General features: G+C 42.8%; 1 protein-coding gene across 1 annotated transcript in view; it reads left to right on the forward strand.

Moving 5' to 3' along the window:
- Positions 1-22,902: 22,902 nt before the first annotated feature.
- FBN2 (fibrillin 2) overlaps positions 22,903-23,977 on the forward strand; it is a 250,004-nt gene continuing 248,929 nt past the window's right edge. The window contains exon 1 of the mRNA XM_024193355.3: positions 22,903-23,370. Coding sequence (XP_024049123.1) covers positions 23,153-23,370 — 218 coding nt within the window. The 5' untranslated portion in view covers positions 22,903-23,152. The remainder of the gene's footprint in view (positions 23,371-23,977) is intronic.

Raw genomic sequence — 23,977 nt, forward strand, 5'->3', positions numbered from 1 at the left:
AGGGAGATTGTATTACCTCAGTATTTGGCACAGGTGAAACCACTGCTGGAATACTGTGTCAGTTCTGATGTCTACATTTCAAAAAGTGTGTTGAAAATAGATTGTGCAGAGAATAGTTACAAGTATGATTCAAAGACAGGAAAACATGCCTTACAGTAACAGATTTAAGGAGCTCAATCTATTTAGTTTGTCAAAGAGAAAGTTACGGTGTGACTTGCTCATGGTCTATAAGTACCAACAGAGTAAAAGGTGCCTGTAGCAGAAGGCTCTTTAGTAGACAAAGGCATAAGAGGATCCAGTGACTGGAAGTGGAAGCTTGACAAATTTATATGGAGATGAGTTGCAAATTCATCAATTCTCCATCATCTGAAATCTTTAAAACCAGGTTTGGATATCTTCTTAAAAGATACACTCAGGTTCAACCACAAGTCATTGGCCTTGACGCTGGAATCATGGAATGAATTTCTGTGGCTTCTATTTCTGTAGCAGGTCAGACTGGATGATCACAATGGTCCCTTTTGGCCTTATAATCTACAAATATTTATGCTATAGCATATGTAGCATCATCTTAACTTCACAATATTTGCCCTTGCTTCTCTAAACTAAGGGAAAATACCCTGTCTCTTCTTCTAATGTGAGTATTGTCAAATGAGTAAGAGGAGTGACCTGAAACTAACATGAGTACAAATTATAGCCAAAGTTTTCAGTCGTTCCCAGTGTGACACTCTAGTGTGTTCAGCATCTGCTGTAATTAGTGGTAGTTTTGCAAATGGAAGGACTGCAGTATCAGTCCCAAAAATAATGAGTCCAAGAGAAAGACTTGTAGGGAATGAAAAAGAAAGAGAAGAAAGATAAAGGTATACAAAGGAGAAGAGAAAATAAATAAATAAATAAATAAATGGAAGCTGAGAGAGTGTTCATCCAAAACATTTTATAAAACTTAGTAGATTCCAATCTTGCAATGAAAAAAAAAAAGAGCTCAACCCAGGCTGCAATTTGGATCAGGACATAAGCTTTTGCAAAGTTCAGGTGTGAGCCAGATCAGAAATTCCCCAGTTTCAAAGTGATCAGATCCAGGGGTTTTGTATGGTCCACTTCTTTACATAGATCACATATGATAAAGGATTGAGAAAAAAAAAGCCCAGAGAACTTGTGTAACATGCTAAGACAAACTAGTGGAGGAAGAGCTCCACTTAAAGTAATTTAAGAGTTTATTGTTCCCAGAGTAAATAAATCATAGAACTCCTATTATCAATTATGAGAGTTATCCGTTTGAATCCCTCTGCATAACCATAGGATAATATCCTCTTTGATATGCAGTGACAGTAAATGTATCCCATAATGTTTCATGCCTCTTTTCAAAAGCCCAGCCAACCCGCATGTCTGCCATCTGTGACAGAAGCATGGATCCTGCACAGCTCTGCACTGTTGTGATGAGTGTTACGAGCATGGGGCGCCTGATCCTGCAGTATTTGCAGAGTTGCCAGAGGAGCCACGGGGAACATGACAATTCCTTCAAGGTTAGCTTGCTGCGGGACATAGAAAGAAACAATTCAAGGTTGTTGTTGGCATTCACAGAGCAGCTGAAGACTGCAGAGCACTAGTTCTAGGCCCAAGAAACAAGCACTGACTGGTGGAATCGCATCGTTATACAGGTATAGGATGACAGGATGACAAACAGTGGCTGCAGGACTTTCGAATGTGCAAGGCCACATTCCTAGATGTGTGTGCAGAGCTTGCCCCAGCCCTCCAGCGCAGTAACACCAGAATGAGAGCTGCACTGACTGGCAATCGCTATGTGCAGGCTTGCAATGCCAGATTTCTACCAATCAGTCAGGAATCAATCTGAAGTTGGGAAATCCACCAGGGGGTTTGCTGTGATGCAAGTGTGCCGGGCCATTAATCACATCCTGCTACAAAGGACGGTGACTCTGGGCAATGTGCAGGACATAGTGGATGGTTTTGCAGCAATGGGGTGGACTGATAGATGGCATGCATATCCCTATTTTGACACCAGACCACTGTGCCACAAAGTACATCAACATAAGGGGCTACTTTTCCATAGTATTGCAAGCGCTGGTGGATCACAGGGACATTTTACTGACATCAACACAGGATGGTCAGGGAAGGTGCATCTTTCAAAACACAGGCCTGTTCCGAAAGCTGCAAGCAGGGACTTTCTTTCCAGACTGGCAGATTACCATTGAGGATATTGAAATGCCAACAGTGACCCTGGGAGACCCAGCCTACCTCTTACTCCCATGGCTCATGAAGCCGCACACTGGCCACCTCGACAGCAGCAAGGAGCACTTCAGCTACAGGCTCAGCAGGTACAGAATGACAGTTGAATGTGCCTTTGGCTATTTGAAAGGCCACTGTGCTGTCTACTCATCAGATTAGATCTCAGTGAAAAAAATATCTGAATGGTTATATCTGCCTGCTGCATGCTTCATAATATCTGTGAAGCAAAAGGGGAAAGTTTCCATCCAGGTAGAGGTCAGAGGTGGAATGGCTGTCTGCTGATTTTGAGCAGCCAGATACCAGGGCTATAAGAAGAGCTCAACAGGGAGCTATATAGTTCAGGGAGGCTTTGTTTTAATAGTGAGCTACAGTAATGTGTATTGCTGTAGTGTGTTCTGCCTGGGTATTTTTGTTTGTTTGTTTGTTTTTTTGGTTGGTTTTTTTTGCATCCCGGTACGAACCTTGTAACGAGTGCTTTGTGTGTAGTAATATAACATTGCAAATGCACCTATTGCTATTATCTGTGAATGATGTCAGCTCTGGACAAGATATGTTGTGAACTAGATGAATTAAGTTTCCATAAATAGACTTTTATTCCAAACCCATGCAAACAGACACATTTATAACTGAATGAAACTTTATGAATACAGGGAAGAGAACCTTTGAAGGGGAAAGAATAGTCATTTTCATTTCACAAACACATACACCAACTGTCTGTCTCACAGATCAGTGTATGTGCGGCTGTGATTGTTTGTACTCTCCCCCAAGGTGGAGTGATGGGGGTAATGCAGTGGCCCCAGATACCACTGGGAATGTGGAAGGGTGAGTAGGGAGGTCCCAGAATGCAGTTCTCTATGGGCTGCAGAGGGAGGCGAACACGGGTCTATTGAACCTGAAGGTCAACAAGAGTTTCTAGCATGTCTGCTTGCTGCTTGAGAAGTGGTAGCATCTTCCGCTGCACATCTCTCTCCTTTTCCTGTGATTTTCTCCTCTCCACTCTATCCCTGTCCATTCTGTCAATGAGGGTGATACTTCAAGCTCTGTGCTCGGTATCCAAAGCACCAGAAGCTTGCAGGATCTCTTGGAACATGTCATCTCGCGTCCTCTTCCTTCTCCTCCTCATTCGGCTGAGCCACTTTGCTGGTGTAGATGGAGAGACCCTCCAGGCCACATTTCTAGCTGCAAAAGATAAAATACACAGAGGTACTATTGTGAGTGTATTCACAAGATAAATGGGTGGACTGAACTCCCTCCCCTTGATCCACACAAGTTGCAAGCACTACATAAAGCACGGTGGCAGTCCCAGCCATGGTGAGTATGGTCCGGGGGAGGAGGAGGAAGGAGGCAAGTTGGGACAATAAAGGCTCAACAAGGCAGCTCACAGATATGAGTACATGTGGATAGGGCAATTGAACTGAATACTGGCACCATTTTGCACAGGTGGTGGAGATTTTAGCTGATATCTCACTCCAGAGGCTGAAAGGGAATAGCTCTTGCAGGCATCTGGCTGCAGACTGGGGCCGTATGCTGCTAGCCTGTGTGCTGAAATGGTGCCTGCTGAAGTAATTGCTGAGTGGCATGGGAAAGTCTCCTCCCACAGCAGAAGAAATAAGGCAGCTCTCCCCAGAAACCTTCAGCAAAGGATGCAGACTACCTACAGAAAAATTTCCTTGAGATCACTATGGAGGATTCATGGGACATCCCGATGCACATAAACAAACTGTTCTGCAGGGCCCCCTCTGCCTAGCTGAACAGGGGAATGAGAAGCAGAGAGCAACTCTGCCTCTATTGGTTATATCACTACCTCTTCTAGCATGGTTAAAAAAGCATAAATGAACAGATGTGTCTCTGCCATATCAAAGCAAACTGCAAATTTACCAGAGTTTCCTTCCCCCTGCATTAAGCTCACCTGTGCTGGACTTTATAGGGACTGGCTCGACTGCTCTGGAGTCAAACCAGGTCCTGGCTTGCTGTGCCACTGGATCCCCCGATCGCCTGTCCCCCATACTCCTCCTTCTCCTCTTCCTCATCCAACACTTCCTCCTCACTGTTCACACCAGGGACCTGTGACTTTGGCTTGTCCGAAGTATCCAGGAGGTTCTTGGGGGTGGTGGTGGGCGCTGCGCTGAGGATAGCTCTTTGTAAAAGAAGAGGGTTAAGAGGTGTTTAGTTAGCTGTCATTATATCACTGTTCAAAAAAGTTTGAAACTTCTCTTTTTTGACTCAATGTAGCTGTAGTAACTCCTTTAGCATTAATGAAAATTAAGTGCATCCAAGGAGAGGACCAAATTCTGCTCTGAGTTTTTCCAAGTGCAAATCAGGAGTAACTCTATGAAAGTCAGTACTGGTTTTCCAGATAAATCAGCCTGCCCATGACTCATTTTTATTCACATTGCCATTTTCCACTACATATGCTTTCAGTGTATCATACCTGATTGCCCTTATTTATTTATTTTGGATGGATGGAGCTGGCAAGATGATAAAACCTAATGGTACCCAGTGAAAGTAAATTGAGTTAACTGGATTTACAGCGGTTTAGCTGAGAGTAGGATTTGACCCAGTTAAAGCTTTTAGTCATTTGGGGGGGGGGGGGTGTAGAAAATTAATATCCCACTCCTGCAAAAATATGGTTTAAATCATTTAACAGTTAATGGGAACTACTTCAGCTCTTAATAGCATGAAGTCCAAATGTTGATTGCTATTTTCCTTCAATGGTTCAAAGCTATCCAATGGTTCAAAGCAGGGGAGGTCATTCTGAATGAAAATCTCTTCCCTCAAATTAAAAAGTCTTGTGTAGTCACCTGAATTGCAAGCATGGTGATCTTCCTTGCTATATCATATTCATTACATTTGCCAATCAGGTTTGAATATGGGACTGTGGTTGTGTATTGGGGGATGTTTACTGATCTTACATTAAAAGAGGCTGAACTTAGCTCCAACTGGCTGACGTAAAACATTTGCACATAGAAGTTTCACATTGCAGATTTCAAACTGATCACTCTTAAAGGACTCAGTGAGTACTGACATACATAAAACTTCAGGAAAGGCTAGAATTAAAGTTAATGAAATCTTCCAAAGATACCTGTTACATTTGAGCTTGGGAAGGGAAGTTCATTCATCCTCCATTTTTCATCAAATGCAATGGCTGAAGAATAAACCTTAAAGCAGTTTTTGGTTTCAGGGATTGTCTTTCCAGCAAGGCAGGTAACTATTTTTATACAAGGTGATATTGTGCTTTTTTCATATTTCCATGTAAGGGGAAACAATTATTTCTGTTGTGGATGAAAAAAGATATTAGCTCTTCATGGACCTATTCCTACATAACTTAAAACTTGGTTTTAAAATCCTAGGTACATCAGAATCTTGAAAGGAAATCAACTGAAAAAGTTGTCCTCTCTTCCTTTTTTTCTTAGTATTGGTCAATTTCTCTACACAATGTTAAAATGTACTTATGGCAATGGATATTAATTAGTTTGATGGGGTGTCTGCCCCACACTGGTGGAGAAAGGGGTAAAAGCAGCCCTGGGGAGGCTGTGCAGGAAACAGCCAATCAGTGAGGGGCTGCAAGAAGCAGCCAATCAGGGCAGAGCAGGCCCATATATAAAGAGAACTGCAGGGCAGAGAAGGAAGTTCTCTTTTGGGAACCTATGGAGAAGGGACTGGCTCTCTGAAGGGCTGATGGAACTGCTAGCACCCTGGACAGAGCAGTGCTAAGTTGGGTCATGGGAGTGAGAGGGAGGTCCAACCAGATTGGCTGAAAGACTGAAGCCCTGATACGGGGCAGAGAAGGTGCTAAGGCTATGGGGAAGTGTGCCAGGGAAATGGATGGTGGGGGTTGAAGGAGATGCAGTGCATGGCTGCTGCATAGAGGGTCCTCCCCCACCCCCACCTGACCCCACTTGCCACTTCAGCCCTGGGCCCCAGCAAGTCTAATGCCAGCCTTGGTGACCCCATTACAACAGGTCCCAACCCACTTTGGGGTCCCAACCCATAGTTTGAGAACTGCTGCATAGCACATCCTTCTACATCACTTCTGCCTTATACAGACAGAGCTTAACTCTGTTTGTTCCCATCCACCTTCCTGGCTCTGTCAGGCATTGGGAGACAGCAATATCTAGGCCTGACCAAACAGAGATACATTTCCTCCTCCTATTGGTGATGCTGTTCAGGGTAAAAAGCATCTCACTAGTTCCCACAGTGGCCGAACATGTACATTGAACAGGGGAGGTTGTGGGTGGGACCCCAAAATGAAGATATGGGGGAGGGAGAGGGAAGTACAGGTACCGATTACCATGATTTGGATCTTTGGGAAGAGAGAACAACCTCAAACTGAAATGCATTTCCACTAGAAAATGGCATGGACAATTGTGCTTTATTATTACTACTATGTTCATTATTTGTATTACCATAGCACCTAGAAGTCCTAGTCATGGAGTTGTGCTAGGTGTTATGCTAATACAGAACACAGACATTCGTTTTTTACATCGTCGCCCCCCGCAAAGAATTGACAATATCATTATTGAAGCTTTATTGATGAAAGGATAGGTTTTTGAGAATACAAATCAAGATTAAAAAAGAAATACCTTTGCTGTAGAAGCTAATGCTATTTTAGCTCAAGAATCAATATAAGAATTTTCAGTTAAACCTGGTTTCAATCCTCAAAATTGTCTCATATTGATCTTTTAAGCACAACAAAATACCTTAATGGAGATGGTCAGAAAAATGTTGTTGTTTTGAAATTTCTATGAGAAATGGAAAACATTGACATGGAAAATTTTTAAATTGTGAAAAATGTCCATCTCTATACCAGACTATAACAAATGAGAGAACCTAATGAACAAATATATTTCGAAAACATCCAAACATACCTAATTTAACCAGGATAGATTCTTCAGCAGGGAAAAGTAACCCTCTGAACCCAACAACACACAGTAAGTCACTGACTACTCAGTATTACTGAGGTGTGCTCTTCAGTGAGAATTGAAACTTCTCTGGTTCTCAATGTCCCCTAGGGACAAGTGGGGAACTTGAGTCCGCATCAGTTACAAAAACCAGGTTTTTGCTAGTCCTTGCTCTCCAGAAACAACCTGTGAGCTTTGTTGCCAACAACAATTGTGCAATTAAAACTTGGTTAACTATTCTATAGATGAGACACAAGTCAGAGAAGATTTTGCTGTATTCCCCCATAGCTGCACTAGCTCTGCAATGATAAGTAAAAATTAGTGAAATAATATTTCTGTCTGTAACATTAGAGAAGATGTGTCAGAATACACAGTGGAGGGAAACTGATGAGTGAGAAGGTGACTTTCTAACCACAACCACATTTTAAGTGACAAAGTATCCCCATGGTTTCAAGTACAACTTTTTTTTTTTTTTTTTAACCTTAAGTCAATGACCACGTCTGTTTGGCAACTGATTTTTGTGAGTCCCTTGAGCAGTAATTTAAGAGAAGTTTCACCGTACTATAGTTACAAACAGGAATCACGTTACCGGCTGCTGAAAAACAAACAGATCTGGGGTGGAAAGTAACATCCAGTGCACAGCACACGTCACCACAGTGAAAATAGAAATTTTGGCCAATGAAACAGTGGTAAGCCCCTTACAATTATGAAAAATGCTATGGAATGTTGAATGTCCTCACAGAGCAAACAGGATCTTGGTTTTAAAGGGTTGGGTCAGATCACCTTGCACCAGTTTGGGTGAATAAGGGTAAATATCACCATCCTATACTAGCTAATCCCCTGAACTCTAAGAAGAATCCACCTTGAGGAAGAGAATGTGAGGCCACTATTCTTGCTTAATTTCTACTGGATCAGGACAGAAAAGTTTCCATCTGTGCTCCTGGTGGAGGCTGCAAAGGAGACCTGCTGAATCAGAACATCCCCAGTTGTTATGGACATTCCCCCTCCCTGACCTTGAAAGATGTATGGGGACTGGCCAGGAAGTTGGGTTATGGCTGCTTTGCCCCACCACAGTCTTACTGCTGGTTGTACTTTACACTGATCAAGGGTTTATACCAGCAGAAACTGGTATAGAGCCTGGCATGAATTTAGCCTGTTGTCCAAAAGACTCACATAGTAATCTTATTCTCTGCACTTATTCAGTGCTTGTCATACATAGATTTAAATCGCTTTCCAGAGCTGGGTGAGCATTATTACAGAATTCTTCACTAAAAATCCTACTTACTGTTCTGATGAAGGAATACCATTGAAGGACACTGAGTCTCTGCACACAACTTCCTACCTATAGGATGAACTTGAAAGGACAGGACTGTGTTTTTATACTGTTGCAATAAACTCAGTGGGTTGCAATAAACTAGATTCTCATCCTAGTTACACTGATGTGTCAATGAAGTGACTCTGAATGTACTAGTGCAACTGAGATCAGACTGTGGCTCAGTGACTTTCCATTGTTGCCATTTAATAACTGTCCTTTAAAAAATATTAAGATGTATGATGTTCATATCTGGACTTTAATCAGAGAATGGAGGTATTTGATTTAAAAGTAGCAGTGAAATGTTAAAACTGGGTCAAAGAAGCCTAAGATCTTTCTCTGAATTCAAAATGCACATACAGTATGTGAAATGTTCTATCCTAGTCTGTAAGGGGGAAGGGGTGTAACTAGCATTTCCTCTTCTGTAAATTTTCAGACTGGAATGCAATAGCACATCTGTATGGAATTAACATGGCATCTCTCCCTGGTACATACAGATTCATGTGACTGCACAACTAGAGTCTGTGATCTTGAGTCCTGATTTGTTTTACCTAGTAAAAACATCACGACTGATTGTACCTACGGGTCCAATAATTAAAAAGGATAATATGATCTTTCTTAAAAAGTAAAGTCATCAGCCAACCTTGTAGTAGTTTCAGCACTTACACCCTGTATTTGTGCTTCAGAGACACTCTTCAGCAGGCTAAACACCAAACCAAACATTTACATTTTTAGTCACTGCTAATAGATTCTAGACAGTCAAGAAAATAGTGTTCTACTTTATCTAAATCATATCTTGGAACATTTCTGATGACTCCCAATGTCCCAGTTGGTATGTCACTGGTATAAGTGAGTTGCTTTAAAAGTACAGTTTTGATATGTCAGATAGAAACATTCCCCACAGATCTTTGGGTGTGATTTCATCACTGCATTATACCAGTTTGGCACTGGTCTAGCACTATTGAAACCAATGGAATTACACCAGCATAAAACTGGATTAATGCAATGGCAGATCAGTCCTGATATATGTTGTACCGGTACAAGTTAATGATGTATTCCCTAGTGATTGACGAAAAAATATTTTTTTTATGTATGTATTTATGCAATCTTTTTAAAAGTCACAAACTACCAACTGGAGTTCTACATGTTGAGCACTTGCAGATTTGAACCCTAGATAAATTTAGTATCTGACAATATTTAAATATGCAAGTGGGCCAGAAGTTACAGATTTAATATTCCTTGGGAATGTGTTCATCTGTGTACCCAGGGATTGTCACCATAGTATTTGTGTACTTTAACACTTCAGTTTGTCCTCTAAGATATTAAACAATCAAATTCTGCCCTGAATTATATCCCATACAAAGCTAATGAAGTCAATGAGGCTGCAGTGTGTATAAGTTAGGGCAGAATTTGGTCCTAAAATGCCCAAATCCTGATGATGATTTTCACTTCATATTGTACTAGGAAAAGAGAAAAAAATTAAGACAATTACTATTTTATTTTGTTCAGAATCCTTCTAATTACATCCTGTTACTGCCTAGCCTTGGGCATACAGAGGATTCTCTGGACTGCCTCCAAGATCTCTAGACTCTATGGGGTCACAGATCTAAAACAGGCAGAATAGAGAGTTTAGGTGTGATACAGCTGCTGGGACAATGAATGCAATAGTGACATTAAATGAAATAATGGGGGAATAGAGAGTTCACAAACTATTACTGAGCGTCATGTTTCCCAAACGTGTGTAAAGTCAGGGATATCTTATTTCCTTGATTCTTTCAATTAAAACTTTTTTTTATGTATTTTTATCTTCATGCAGCATAGAAAAGCCATGGAGTGTGGAACAGAAGAAATTCTCAGGTTTTTCAGATGCCCAGTGCAGTCAATACGTTGGAACATGTGACTTGTAACAATTCCCAGAACTCTTCTGCTGATCTAATTTTACCCAACATCAAGGATTATCTTGAAATTACAAGACTTGGCCTGAATGCAAAAGGTGACTATTGAGCTGATTTTTAAAATGCTGTAGAGTAAATAATAGGCATGACTCTGTGTGGATACACAACTAAAAATATAGGTTTGAACCCCATTGTCTCAATTCAATGAGATTTAGAGCATTTACATCCTTTCTTTTTTAAGAGTATAAAAATGAGAAGTTGAGTCAGCAAGCTTTAACTACAAGAAGCCCACAAAACTATTACTATTATCTGATTAAAACCTGATAAGGCAAATTCACTGCCCCACTCCACTCCTGTTGCACCGCTCAGGGACTAAAAGCACTCATAGCACCCAAGATGGGGAGTCCCACGCTGTGAGGGAGTCTCCAGTGGGGGGAGAAGAGTCAGTGCAGACAGACCTACATCATCCATCCCCATTTTTTTTGGTTGCAAATGATTAATTATGGACTTTACCCATAAAGACACCATAGCTGAGAAACTCCTTTGTATTTTATACTTTTTTGTAGAACTTGACTCCTTTCAAAATAGACCACACTGTAAAGTATTTGATAAGTATTTAATGAGATGCTGCTAGTTGCCTGTTTCACTTGAGTAAGGACATGCACACGCACACACACTATCCCTATAGCAATTCCCACTCTGTGCATTAAAATCAGTTAACTCTTCTTAATGGAAAGGTGTGCTGCTATTTCCATCTACTGATGGACTTCTAAATTAAGAAGATTACACATTTGATCTGTCATACACAATTATACTCTGCATACAAGAAAACACTTATAAAACAAATAAAAAACCTGATATTTATCTCTAAAAAAAGTGTGGACTGTTCATATACAAAGTAATCAGATCAGTCAGTGAGGGACAGATTCAGTATGCAGTAGGATATGTTAGTACCTAATGTACATTAAGCTTTCACCCTCCTGTTTCTCATAAACAGGACCTGCGTGCAGCTGCATTAAGGATGTGCATAAATGATTTGGAAAAAGGAGTAAACAGGGACATAGCAAAACTTGCAGATGATACAAAACTACTGAAGATGGTTAAATCCCAGGCAGACTGCGAAGAGCTACGAAAGGATCTCACAAAACTGGGTGACTGGGCAACAAATTGCAGATGAAATTCAATATTGATAAATGCAAAGTAATACACATTGGAAAATATAATTCCAACTATACATATAAAATTATGGGGTCAAAATTAGCTGTTACCATTCAACAAACAGATCTTGGAGTCATTGTGAATAGTTCTCTGAAAACATCCACTCAATGTGCAGCAGCAATCAAAAAAGCAAACAGAATACTGGGAACCATTAAGAAATGACTAGATAAAACAGAAAATATTATATTGCCTCTATATAAATCCATGATATGCCCACATCTTGAATACTGCATGCAGATGTGGTTGCCCCATCTCAAAAAAGGGCAACAAAAATGATTAGGGGTATAGAATGGCTTCCATATAAGGAGAGATTAATAAAATGGACTTTTCAGCTTGGAAAAGAGACTGAGGGGGGATATGATTGAGGTCTATAAAATCATGACTGGTGTGGAGAAAGTAAATAAGGAAATGTTATTTACTCCTTCTCCTAACACAAGAACTAGGGGTCTTTAATAGGCAGCAGGTTTAAAACAAACAAAAGGAAGTATTTCTTCACACAATGCACAATCAACCTGTGGAACTCTTTGCCAGAGGATGTTGTGAAGGCCAAGAATATAACAGGGTTCAAAAAAGAACTAGGTAAGTTCATGGAGGATAGATCCATCAATGGCTATTATCCCTGTCCATCTTGGTTGGTGTCCCTAGCCTTTGTTTGCTAGAAGCTGGGAATGGGCAACAGGGAATGGATCACTTGATTCCACGTTCTGTTCATTCCCTCTGGGGCACCTGGCATTGGCCATTGTCAGAAGACAGGATGATGGACTAAATGGACCTTTGGTATGACCAAATATGGCTGTTTTTATGTTCTTATCTAATGTGCTTGAAAATATTATGCATCACAAAACTGGATTATCTCTCTTGGTAACTGGCAGGGCTATGGAACAGTTCTTCAATATACTACACATTTTTATTATGTATTGATTTATATATATTTTTTCTATTGTAGAAATGAAATGCCTAAAGGCCTCAATATGACAAGGCCCCATTTTGCTAGGCACTGTATAAACAATTAGTAAGGTATTATCCTTTCCCTGAAGACTTATGCTAAGATGACAATAAACCTAGCCAGCACAGAGAAGAAGGCAGTCAACATATATAAAAATTGTATACATACCTATAATACATTGTTAAATTTAATACATGCACATCAAATACAACTGGTTACCTCTAAGCCTATGCGCTTATTTATTTTAAAAAAGATTATATTTATTTAGGACTGCATCCACTGGTGAGATTCCAAAACAGGTAACTGCAATGGTGTGGTTCTGTTGCACTGGGCAGAAAGGGAGCAGGGGTGGGGAAAGAAGCAAGGGGCAGGAATCCAAGGCGCCATGTGGGGCTGGCATAGAGTTCAGCTCTGTATAGGGTTTTCACGTCCTCTCATTGCCTTTTCCTCTCACACAATGGTTTCCAACAGATTTTAACCCAATGGTCCCCAAACTTTTTACCTTGTGACCCTCTTACCCCTGTCCATGCCCCTCCCCAGCCATGGTTGGGAGTGGTGCCAAGGTTGGGGCCAGGGCTGATGCTGGGGCTGGAGTCTTGGCCCGGGTGGGAGTCGGGGCAAAGGCCGGGAGCAGGGGCCATGGCTGGGAGCAGGGCCAGATGTGGAGCTGGGGCCATGCCTCGGTGGGGAGGTGGGGCCACAGCCGGGAGCTGGGTGGTGCTCCCTCCCTGCTTCCAATGGGGGCTGACCCAGGCCCTTCTGTGTCCCCTAAGCATTCCTCTGTGCCCCCCAAGCATTCCTCACTGTTTTAACCTTCTGATCATATAGGAGCAGCTGTTGTCCAGTGAACATTCTGGAGTTTTTGTATGTGGATCTGGTCCCTTTTGGTTATGCTAGATACTGGCCTGATTGGTCATGGTGTCTTTTCAGCACATGCTAGTAATTTTGAATCTTTGTTTTATCTGGAGGCAGACTGTATAACTGAAAGTAGCCATTTTCCAAGGCATTCAGTTTCCATGTCATTAGCACTTGTGCTAGATTTGGCTGCCACATTATAAAATGCAGAGGTGTGGGTTATGGCCTTCCATTTTAGCTCTAGTAACTTTTCATTGTAACATCTCTGCCAAGTTACTGACTTATGGATAGCTTAATGACATATTTTATTCCCAGTCCTCATAAACTTGGGAGAATGTTCACTGCTGAACTGTGAAGTGTGCAGTTTAATTTGATCTGAAAAGTCCATGTCTGGTGAATATAGAAACTGTGTAATGATTACAGATTTACTTTGTATCCTCTCATTTGATGTCTGAAGTACTTGGAACAGCTGTGTTGTCAACTATCCACAAATATTCATTTCTATTCTACTACAGTAAACCCACTACTTGATGCTACTGTGATCTCTGTGCTACTACTAAGATTTCCTTGTGGGAGACTCTGTGGCATTAGCAGATCTCACGCTTTGCTACGCTTTTCAATTTTTTTTTCTCATGCCAACCTAGGCTATCACTTCCTTTTGCCACTTTTTACATTTTTCTTTCTCACAATCTTACCTATATTCAACGTTTTATTTCTTGTTTAATTATCTGAGATAGTATTTTCTTTCCTTTGATCATGAATCCACCCATTTCACAGTTTCTTAGTGGTTTCTTTATGGCTGTGTTTGAGTTGCATTGTCCTGAGGCCAGGCTTATTACTATATTATCCTTACTGTGTCTTCCTTCATGACATCTTCTTTTTTCTTTGTTTGTAGGTAGAGTCTCATTGATTAGATTCCTTTGTGCTTCTACTTCATCTTCCCTTTTCTGTCTCTTGACTTAATTTTATATATGCAAAGGAAAACATATCCACATTACCTTTTTTTCTGATTTATAGCTGGTTTTCAGTTTACACAGTTGCAGTTTAAGCAACAGCCTCAGAATCATTGGTGTTGTACAATATAGCAGCTTGCTATTATCACTGCTAAAGTCTTCTCATTTTGCATAAATCTAGAGGGTACTTCTGCAAGTACTTTAGATGCATATATGTATTCCCCTATTTCCCTTTTCATCAGCACCACCTTAGTCCTGATTGCAGTGTATCTCCAGGTAATTTAACCAGATGGATGCATTATAATGGTATTGAGGTCCAGTAGATAAGACACTAAGACTCAGAAGAGGTGGGTTCTCTATTGCTGACCTTGGGCAAATCATTTAATCTTACAGTACCTTGTTTTCTCTATCTGTAAAATGGAAATTATGATTAATGTGCTTGTAAGTCTAAAGAAGAAACTTACTGTATAAGATTGTTACTGTTATTTACTAGAGCTTAAAACTGTTTCCCTATCTCTTCTCCCCCGCCGCCTTCTTCCCCCCTTCCATTCATTGGATGATTCTCACTTTTCCTCCTAGGAAAAACAAACATTTGTTTCAAAGGATTAGTTACAACCCACTAGACAATTGGATTAACTTAAGGTATATTCTTTAAGTCTTGCATTTAAATGATTTAAAAATGTACACAGCAGCCTATGCAGACAAATGATATAAACAGGAAGTAACACAAGGGTATTAACTATCTGTTATAATAGGAGATAGAAATCCAGTATTTTGTGCTCCGAATTTATTTGTAAACTAGATACGGTATAGGATAGCTCTCTTTATCACAGACAGGTGAGATACTCCACTGATGTAATCAGTGTAGCTTCACTGAAGTAAATGGAGCTCTGTCAATTCAGACCTCTGTAGGATTTGGCCCAGGGTGTGATATAGCATTGTTATACACAAGTAGGCAGTTATGTTAGATATGGCCTAGTCAGCTCCCAATGCCAGTGATTTAGGCAGGTGCATGACACTGATCATACATGTGGAACATCTGATTTATTTTATCATTAACATATACACCTCTACCCCTATATAACGCTGTCCTCGGGAGCCAAAAATTTTTACCGCATTATAGGTGAAACCGCGTTATATTGAACTTGCTTTGATCCGCCAGAGTGTGCAGCCCCGCCCCCCCGGAGCACTGCTTTACTGCGTTATATCCAAATTCGTGTTATATCGGGTCATGTTATATCTGGGTAGAGGTGTACTATTTTAAAACTTAGCCTAAGTTTTATGTGAGTTTAAAGTATACTGGGAGCATATCGAGTCCATCTGATATTTAATGAATAAATATTGGAAGATCAAAGTAGTACAGACCTGCTGTGGCTTAGCAAAGTGGGAGCAAGGCCAGGCCATGGGTAGATCTTTGAAGCTGCAAGTTTTTTTTTTTATTATTATTATTATTATTATATAGTGAGGACCAACCAGATCACGCTCATTTGGGCAACATTTTAAAGCAAGTTTTAAAGATCTCCATATGGCAATGAAGAATTTGCAAAGTACTAGTACAGTGGTGACAGAAAACAGGGTGATACATTATACAAAAATGGGTAGGAAAATCTAACAGTGGAATGGGCAAGATCACTTTATAGCAAGGGTAAAAAAAAGATCATGAATTCTGAGGAAATGGTCCTGCAGAAATGTTTAGACATTGGTGAAAAGGGGTAAATTGATTCACTTTAATACATTATTTTTATTTCACTGTTTTGTAATTCTTGTGAATGCAAAGTTGCATATATGCAAGTGAATAACTTTAAGCAATAAGGTGTTGCTTTCTCAAGTATCACCCCACTTATACTACCACTAATACCACCACACCAGTTATCAGTTTTAACAAACATGTCAATGCTCCAAGACTGTTAACAGGGACAGAGATTGGTTGCAAGAAACACAGGCAACATCACCACAGATGGGTGCAAGGGAGAGAGAAGGGATAAAGTGCACTTAAGGGAAATATATCTGCAAAATCAAGGTGGGCTTATAAAGAGACTAGTCAATTATAAGTTGATTGGTAGAAGACATGCCTCACCTCAGTTTACAAGAGCTGTATGTATAATATCAATATATGTGTAACCAAACATTTTTGATTATTATTATTATTAAACATAAAGATCCCAATTTTGCCACTCTTTCTCACATTGAGGAATTACCTTGCTCTGCAAGTAGGCCCATTGCAATCAGTAGAAGGTGGCAGAGTCTGGTTCTGATCTTTTGTATAAAGTTGTATTTTGTTAATTCACTATGTCTCCCTTTTGTTCTATTTCCCTTCCTTCATTGGTTGGTTCTTTCTGCTATATACCCCCAATCCTTGTGTATATAGCAGAATCTTTTCAGTGTCTTTTCTCTTTTTTTCTATTATGTTTTATCATTTTAGATCTCCTTTCCTTCCCTCATGTTCTGTTAATGTCTACCTTCTTGTCTGTCTTTTTTTTTTCTCACTTCCCTCCTTCAATGTTGTCATAACTATAAAGGGAAGGGTAACAGCTCTCCTGTGTACAGTACTATAAAATCCCTCCTGGCCAGAGACTCCAAAATCCTTTTACCTGTAAAGGGTTAAGAAGCTCGGGTAATCTGGCTGACACCTGACCCAAAGGACCAATAAGGGGACAAGATACTTTCAAATCTTGGGGGGGGGAAAGGCTTTTGTTTGTGCTCTTTGTTTAGGGGTTGTTCGCTCTTGGGACTGAGAGGGATCGGACATCAATCCAGGTTCTCCCCATCTTTCTAAACAAGTCTCTCATATTTCAAACTTGTAAGTAAAAAGCCAGGCAAGGCGTCTTAGTTTTACTTTGTTTTCTCAACTTGTAAATGTACCTTTTACTAGAGTGTTTATCTTTGTTTGCTGTACTTTGAACCTAAGACTAGAGGGGAGTCCTCTGAGCTCTTTAAGTTTGATTACCCTGTAAAGTTATTTTCCATACTGATTTTACAGAGATGATTTTTACCTTTTTCTTTAATTAAAAGCCTTCTTTTTAAGAACCTGATTGATTTTTCCTTGTTTTTAGATCCAAGGGAGTTGGATCTGTATTCACCAGGAGTTGGTGAAAGGAAGGAGGGGGGAAGGGTCAATTTCTCCTTGTTTTAAGATCCAAGGGGTTTGGATCTGTATTCACCAGGAGTTGGTGGGAGAAAGGAGGGGATGCTTAATTTCTCCTTGTCTTAAGATCCAAGGGGTTTGGATCTGTATTCACCAGGGAATTGGTGAAAGGTTTCTCAAAGCTTCCCAGGGAAGGGAATTAGCTTGTGGGAATGGTGGCAGCGGACCAGATCTAAGCTGGTAGTTAAGCTTAGAAGTCTTCATGCAGGCCCCCACACTTGTACCCTAAAGTTCAAAGTGGGGATACAGCCTTGACAAATGTCTCTTCTGATGTTTTACTAGCTCGCAGGGTAGAGTGGGGCTAAATCATGAAAGGCCTGAAAGACTAGAAGCTTGAATCAGGGTGTTGAGGTGAAGGGGGAGCCAATGGAGGGACTCTCTGAGGGTATATCTACAGAGCGATTAAAAACTCACAGTTGGCCCATGCCTGCTGACTCAGGCTCACACTAAGGAGCTGTTTAATTGCAGCATAGATGGTTTGGAATCAGGCTGCAGCCCAAGCTCCAGGACCCTCCCATCTCACAGGGCCCTAGAGCCCAGGCTTAAGCCTGAGCCCAAGCATCTACACCACAATTAAACAGTCCCTTAGCCCAAGCCCTGTAAGTCTGAGTCTGCTGGCATAGGTCAGTGGTGGGTTTTTAACTGCTGTGTAGACATACCCAGAGGGGGCTGTTGTGGTCAGGAGTGTGAGACAAGAAAATCATCTTGGCAACAGCATTCTGAATAGACTTGAGTCAAGCAAGGTTGCAGTATACAAGATCCTAAATGAGGAGGTTGCAGCAGTTAAAATGGAAATTGTGTGGTGAAAGAGTTCCAGCTGTGTGGACAGAGAAGAAAAGGCCTGAATGTGTGGATCCAGCTAGAAGACACAGATGGCATCCAAGTTACAGGCTTGAGTAACAGCGAGGCTGGTGGTGGTGTCTATAGTTTTAGAGACGGAAGAGAATGGGCAGGAAAAGTTCAAGAGCCCAATTTTGGCCATGTTGATTTTAACATTGACAAAGGCTGAGATAGCTCATTAGAAAAACAAACTAGATTTCTGAGTCATTGGCACACTGATAGTAGTCAGTCATGCTTCCACATAAGAGCACTCAATGTATGTCTACACTGAAATAAAAAACGCATGGCTAGCTCAGGCTGCGGGGCTATAAAACAGTGTAGACATTTGGGCTTGGGCTGGAGCCCAGGCTTTCGAACCTGGAGTTCCAGAGCCTGGGCTCCAGCCTGAGCCCAAACATGTATGCTGCAATTTTATAGCCGCAAGAGCCAGCTGATACCAGCCACCTGTGGGTATTTTTTTTTATTGCAGTGTAGATGTACACTGTGACATTAGGCTCCAAATTCCAACATTCAAAGGTGACTTAGGCACTTAGCACCTGAGTCTCATTGAGACTCAATAGATAATTCATAATGTGCTCTATTGAAAGTGGGAGTGACCCACCAAAAACAACCCCACAGACTTTTTTGGGAGTAAAACATAAATCTCTAATTTCCATGTGTTTGGAATATAATTTCACAATTTACTTTTTTTTCAGTCTTTTTCTTTTGCTCTATACCTTGCACCCATTTTAAAAATACGTATACTGTACTAGGGGAAGCCTAAGGTTGCTTTTAGGGGAGGGAAACTTTGCTAGCCAGTTATATATATTTTATTTTATATATATATATATATATATATATATAAAAATCACAGTAGCCATTTTAACAGTTTTAAATGACTAAATGTATGCAAATGTGGTATCAAATGTACACAAATTGAAAAGAAAATATGGATCTAATCCTTCAGCCCTTGTTCAGGCAAGTGACTTTAAATTAAATGGAAGACTTTTTCTAAAACACAGGGTTCTTCCACGAGAGATTCAAATGTTCTCAGTTCTATAAAATGAAAGCAAGCTGGGTCAGGATTCTTAGAGAAAAGGGCTAGTTTTTATGCTGGCACAGTCTATTGGCATGTATATATTTTTTAATACTTGTACAGGTATCTAGACTTGGATAGATGCTTTTAATATATCTAAGTAAATAATGTGGGTGAATATGTATTTAAGCTCACTAATCAAATATGGACATGGGAGAACATCCTGTTTAAGATTAAAAATGATCATATGGCCAACAGCTCAAACTTATATGGATCCTATTTTACTAAAGTAATAGTATGACAAATCACACTTTGCACTATTCTCAGAGTACTAATAAACTAGGACTATATATACTTAACTCCTCCTACTCTTTTCCCCAATAAAGGATCTTTTTTGGAAAAAGTCAAGTAGTTAGGAAAAAAGAGTACTTCCCTAAACTAGCCAGTTTTAAATGGAACAGTTTCAAGTGGGAATGTTTGATATATCTAAGTTTAGACTTGACTGTTTTCTGCTCAGAGAGGAAATAAGATTTCATGATCTCTGTCACTATTGGTAAGATATGGAATAGAACTTCAGCTACTAGTTATCTAGCTATTTTCCTTCCAGCTTCATCTGTTACAGGATATCCGTATACCATGCTGAAGCTGGCAAGAGAATCTTTAGGAGTCACTGTGACAGTTTACTTTGATCATCATCATGTTCCTATTATGCCTCTGGTGTTTAGCGGAGCAACAAAGCTCCTCCACTCCTGTTTCTGGCAAGTCTTTCAATGGCTCCCCAGCTATGCCATGGGTTTTTCAGCTCTGCTTCCACGGTTCTTCGCCATGTTATTTTCGGGCAGCCTCATTTTAGCTTGCCTTCAAGTGTCCATCTTATTGCTGCTCTGGTGATGGAACCAGTTTCCATCCAAAGCATATGACCGATCCATCTCCAACGCCTCCTGACAATGATGGTGCTCAGATCCTCTTGGCTGCACTGTGTCAGTGGAGGACATAATTATAATGACCTAGCTCTAGAAGAACTAGACCTTTGACAATGTTTGGTTGGCAACACAGTATTCTTCCCTACATTAATTTGAAACAGCAGTGATTCCTTCAGCCTCTGAAGGCAGACAGTATCTCAAAACGTCCATTTCTCCCCTCAGAAAGGTGTGACCCAACCTCGTATTGAAGGACAGTTTTTACTGCAAGAGAATAATCCTCATCCCTTTCATGGGTGCCAGATTTGTATAACTTTTGGTGGTGCTCCAAATGGGTCCCAAGCAGAGCCATCCTGTCCATAGGAGGGACCGGGCCCCACACTTCAGGGAGGTGCGGGGTCTAGGGCAGCCTGGGAGGTTAGCAGGGGGCTGGGGCCTGGCACTGGCAGCAGCAAGCAACCTGACCCCAGCCCGCTCTGCTCCGTTGGCTCCTGGCATCGCTTCGGGGAGGGGGTGGAAGCTGGAAAGAGGCAGGGCAGGGCAGGACTGGGGTTTTGGGGGGAATAAGGGGAGGGGGCAGGGGTGGAGTAGAGGTGGGGCAAGGGTGGAGTGGGGGTAGGGGCAGGAAGAGACTGAGCAGGGCAGGCTGGGGCCAGGTCACTTGTTGCTGCCGGCACCAGGCCCTCCGCTAATCCCCCAGGCTGCCCTGGACCCGCATCCCCCTGAAGCATGGGGCCCCCAAAAGTGCAGAGTCCAGGGCGGTTGCCCCAGTCCAACCTAGGGACAGGACGGCTCTGAAAATTTAAACCCAAACACTGGTGGAGCTGGGCCCATGTTCCTGACTATTGGTGGAGCACAGGCATCCTGGTCCCATATAAGTTGCTGCCTATGATCCCTTCTGCATCTCACCCCCACCTGAAAACAGAAGTAAAAATTGCCAGCTCTGTGCAGGTAGCCAGAAGCTACTTGGAAAAAGTACCAAGGGTACAGCAGTAGCCATGATATTGTGAGAAGTCTTCCTCAAGAGCATTTTAATCACTCAGGCCCGTCTTCATAAATGAAGAAAACTGAATGTCTCCCCTTTACTATCAAAGCAATGACAAATGTTTGTAAAAAACAAAACAACCCACCCCTGGTTTAGGTTGGTCAGACTCACAAACCTTTAAGGTGAATCTATGCCAGTTTTTGAGCACTTGTTCAATTTTCAACAAATCTAGGTATGTTTATGGTTTTGGGTGGAAACCAAGCAAACATAGACAAGAAATCAGGTAAACAAGCTGATTCTTGCTTTGATGTTTGAGGTTTATTTGAAACAGAAACAAAAAGCAACCCCAACAAGCAGGAACATCCAAGCAAAGTAAAGAAAGTTTTGCAAATCATAACTTGTTATTATCCAGGCCTTCCAGAGAAGTCACTAAACTCTCATACAAATACACAAGGTTAAAAAAAAGGCAAAAGATGAAAATCTGATTCGCCTCTACAGTGCTACTGGTGTCCTCATTTAACTGCCGAGGTTTAGCTACTCAACCGCACGCCTCGTGGAAGAATAAACATTCATTGTCTGGGCTCCCCAACCCAACCCAACCCCTCCTCCCGATGGACTGAAATTAGAACAAAGTCAGGCAAAAGGTCACGGATGGAAAGAGAGCAATTACGTGCCCTTTTCACCGCGGGTAATTGTCCAATTTCCTCAACAGACCTCAGCTGCAGGATGGCTCCCACCACTGAAGAGGCTGCACTGCAGTTCTCGCCTTGCTGGCCAGATAACTAACCCCAGCTGCCCACCTCCCCCAATGCCCCTTATGTGATCAGGTCTGTGGTCTTCTTGCATGTGAGGGTCGGTGCGTTCGAGATCCACTTCTGTGCCCCAGAGAAAAATAAATCCCCAGAGGGGAAGGGGCGGAATTCGCTTTGGGAGTAACTCTGCACACGTAGCTCTAACTCCGCGGCACCCCCCACCCCGGCACGTGGAAGGAGAGGGTCCTTGCTGCCCGAGCGGTTGCTAGGGGAAGAAAGAAACCGAGGGACCAAGGCAGCTTTTTCCTTTCCAAGAGAGCCCCCGGCACAGCGCCGTCTCCTGAGCGCCCGCTGCACCAAGCCGCCCCGAGACGCGAGGGGGAGAAAGGCGAAGTTATGAAACCGGGGGGCGAGGGGCCTGTGGAATGAAAGGACAGACACCCCGGGAGCCCCGCTCGCAGCCTCCTCGCCCCGCCTCCCTCTTATAACCTCATCCTCGCCCATCCCCCCTCCTTCCTCTCCCCCGCAGCCCCTCCTCCTTCCACCCACCTCCCCATCTCTTCCCGCTGCACCCCCGCCCTTCTCTCCCAGTCCCTCCTCCTCCCCACCCACCTCCCCCTGGCTGCAGCCCCCCGCCCACGTGCTGGGAGCTGCGCGCTGCTCCCCACTGACAGGCAGGCGGCCGCCCTGCCTCAAAACCCTCCAGCGCCTCGCATCCTTCAGCTCGCTCCTCCGCAGAGCAGCTCTCCGGGCCGCGGCTGCAGCGTCCGGGGCCCCTTCACCTTCCTGGCCTCGCCGCCTCTCCAGGATCCGTCTGTCAAACCGCCTGCTCTGCGTTCGGCACAGCTCCGGTGCAGCCTGGCTTTGCCCTAGTGACTCCTCGGGGTGCCGGTCTGAAGCTCACCTCTGTCCCAGCGCTTTTGTAACTACGAAGCGCGTTGCGGAGCGATGCAGCGTGGAGCCCGCGGCGCACCGGCGCTTGCTCTCCCCGCGGCTTGCTGAAGGCGCTTTGGAAGAGGCGGCTGCAGCACCGTCCCTCCCGGGCAGGGAAACAGGGAGCAGCAGCCCCCCAGCTGCCGAGCGCTGCGGTCTGAAGACGCCCCCCGAGTGGAAGTTTAATTATTTTGCACCCGGCCTCCCTCCTGCTCGGGTTTTCCAGCTGTCCAGTCGCAGGATGGGAAGACGGCGCGGGCTTTGCCCGCAGCTTTATTGCTTGTGGCTGGGCTGTGTCGCGCTGTGGGCGCAGGGAGCAGCCGGGCAGCAAAAGCAACAGCAGGTTCGGCCCGCGGGGGGAACAGACTCCATCTACCCAGCCTCGGAGAATCGGGAGGACGGAGCAGGGGCCGCCACCAGCCGGGTCCGCAGGAGAGGCCAGCAGGATGTGCTTAGGGGGTAGGGAAGCACTTCACCGCAAACGCACTTCCATGCAGCATAGCCACCCCCGAGCAGCCCCTTCCCGCTCACCTCTCTGCAACACAGCGCCACGAGCACTTCCATGCAGTCCACAAGCAGCTCCGTGTAACCCCCACAACTACATCGATACACCCCCCAATCCCTCCAGGCAGTCCACAGCCCCAGCCAGGCAAGCCCTATTCTCCAACACCTCAGTGGAATCTATTACCAATCCGTGTAATTCCCACACCGCTACCTTCACACAATTCACAGCGGTCTCCATGTAACCTCTCCCCACTTCAAAACCGCAACCGGTGGCTCTTGTGTTTGTCTTCTTCAGACATGACATTTCCTTTCAAACTCACTTTAGTCCAATTCAATGTTGTTTTAATTCTAAATTTTGGCCGCGATTTAAAAAAATAGCCTCTTAGATACTGTGATTATGTTTGAAAATAGTTACTTGCATGTAAAGGTAAACGTAAAAAAGTGGTGCTATTAACAAGTAACAAATATTGCTTCAATTTTGTGATAATTGGTATTACAGCCTTAAAAAAAACTTTGAGGTAGGCTTTGTTTTGCATATTAAACGATGTGCTTGCAAAAGAGG

The sequence above is a fragment of the Terrapene carolina genome, unplaced genomic scaffold (assembly GCF_002925995.2).
Source record: "Terrapene carolina triunguis isolate 2854851 unplaced genomic scaffold, T_m_triunguis-2.0 Scaffold113, whole genome shotgun sequence".
Lineage (NCBI taxonomy): Eukaryota > Metazoa > Chordata > Testudines > Emydidae > Terrapene > Terrapene triunguis.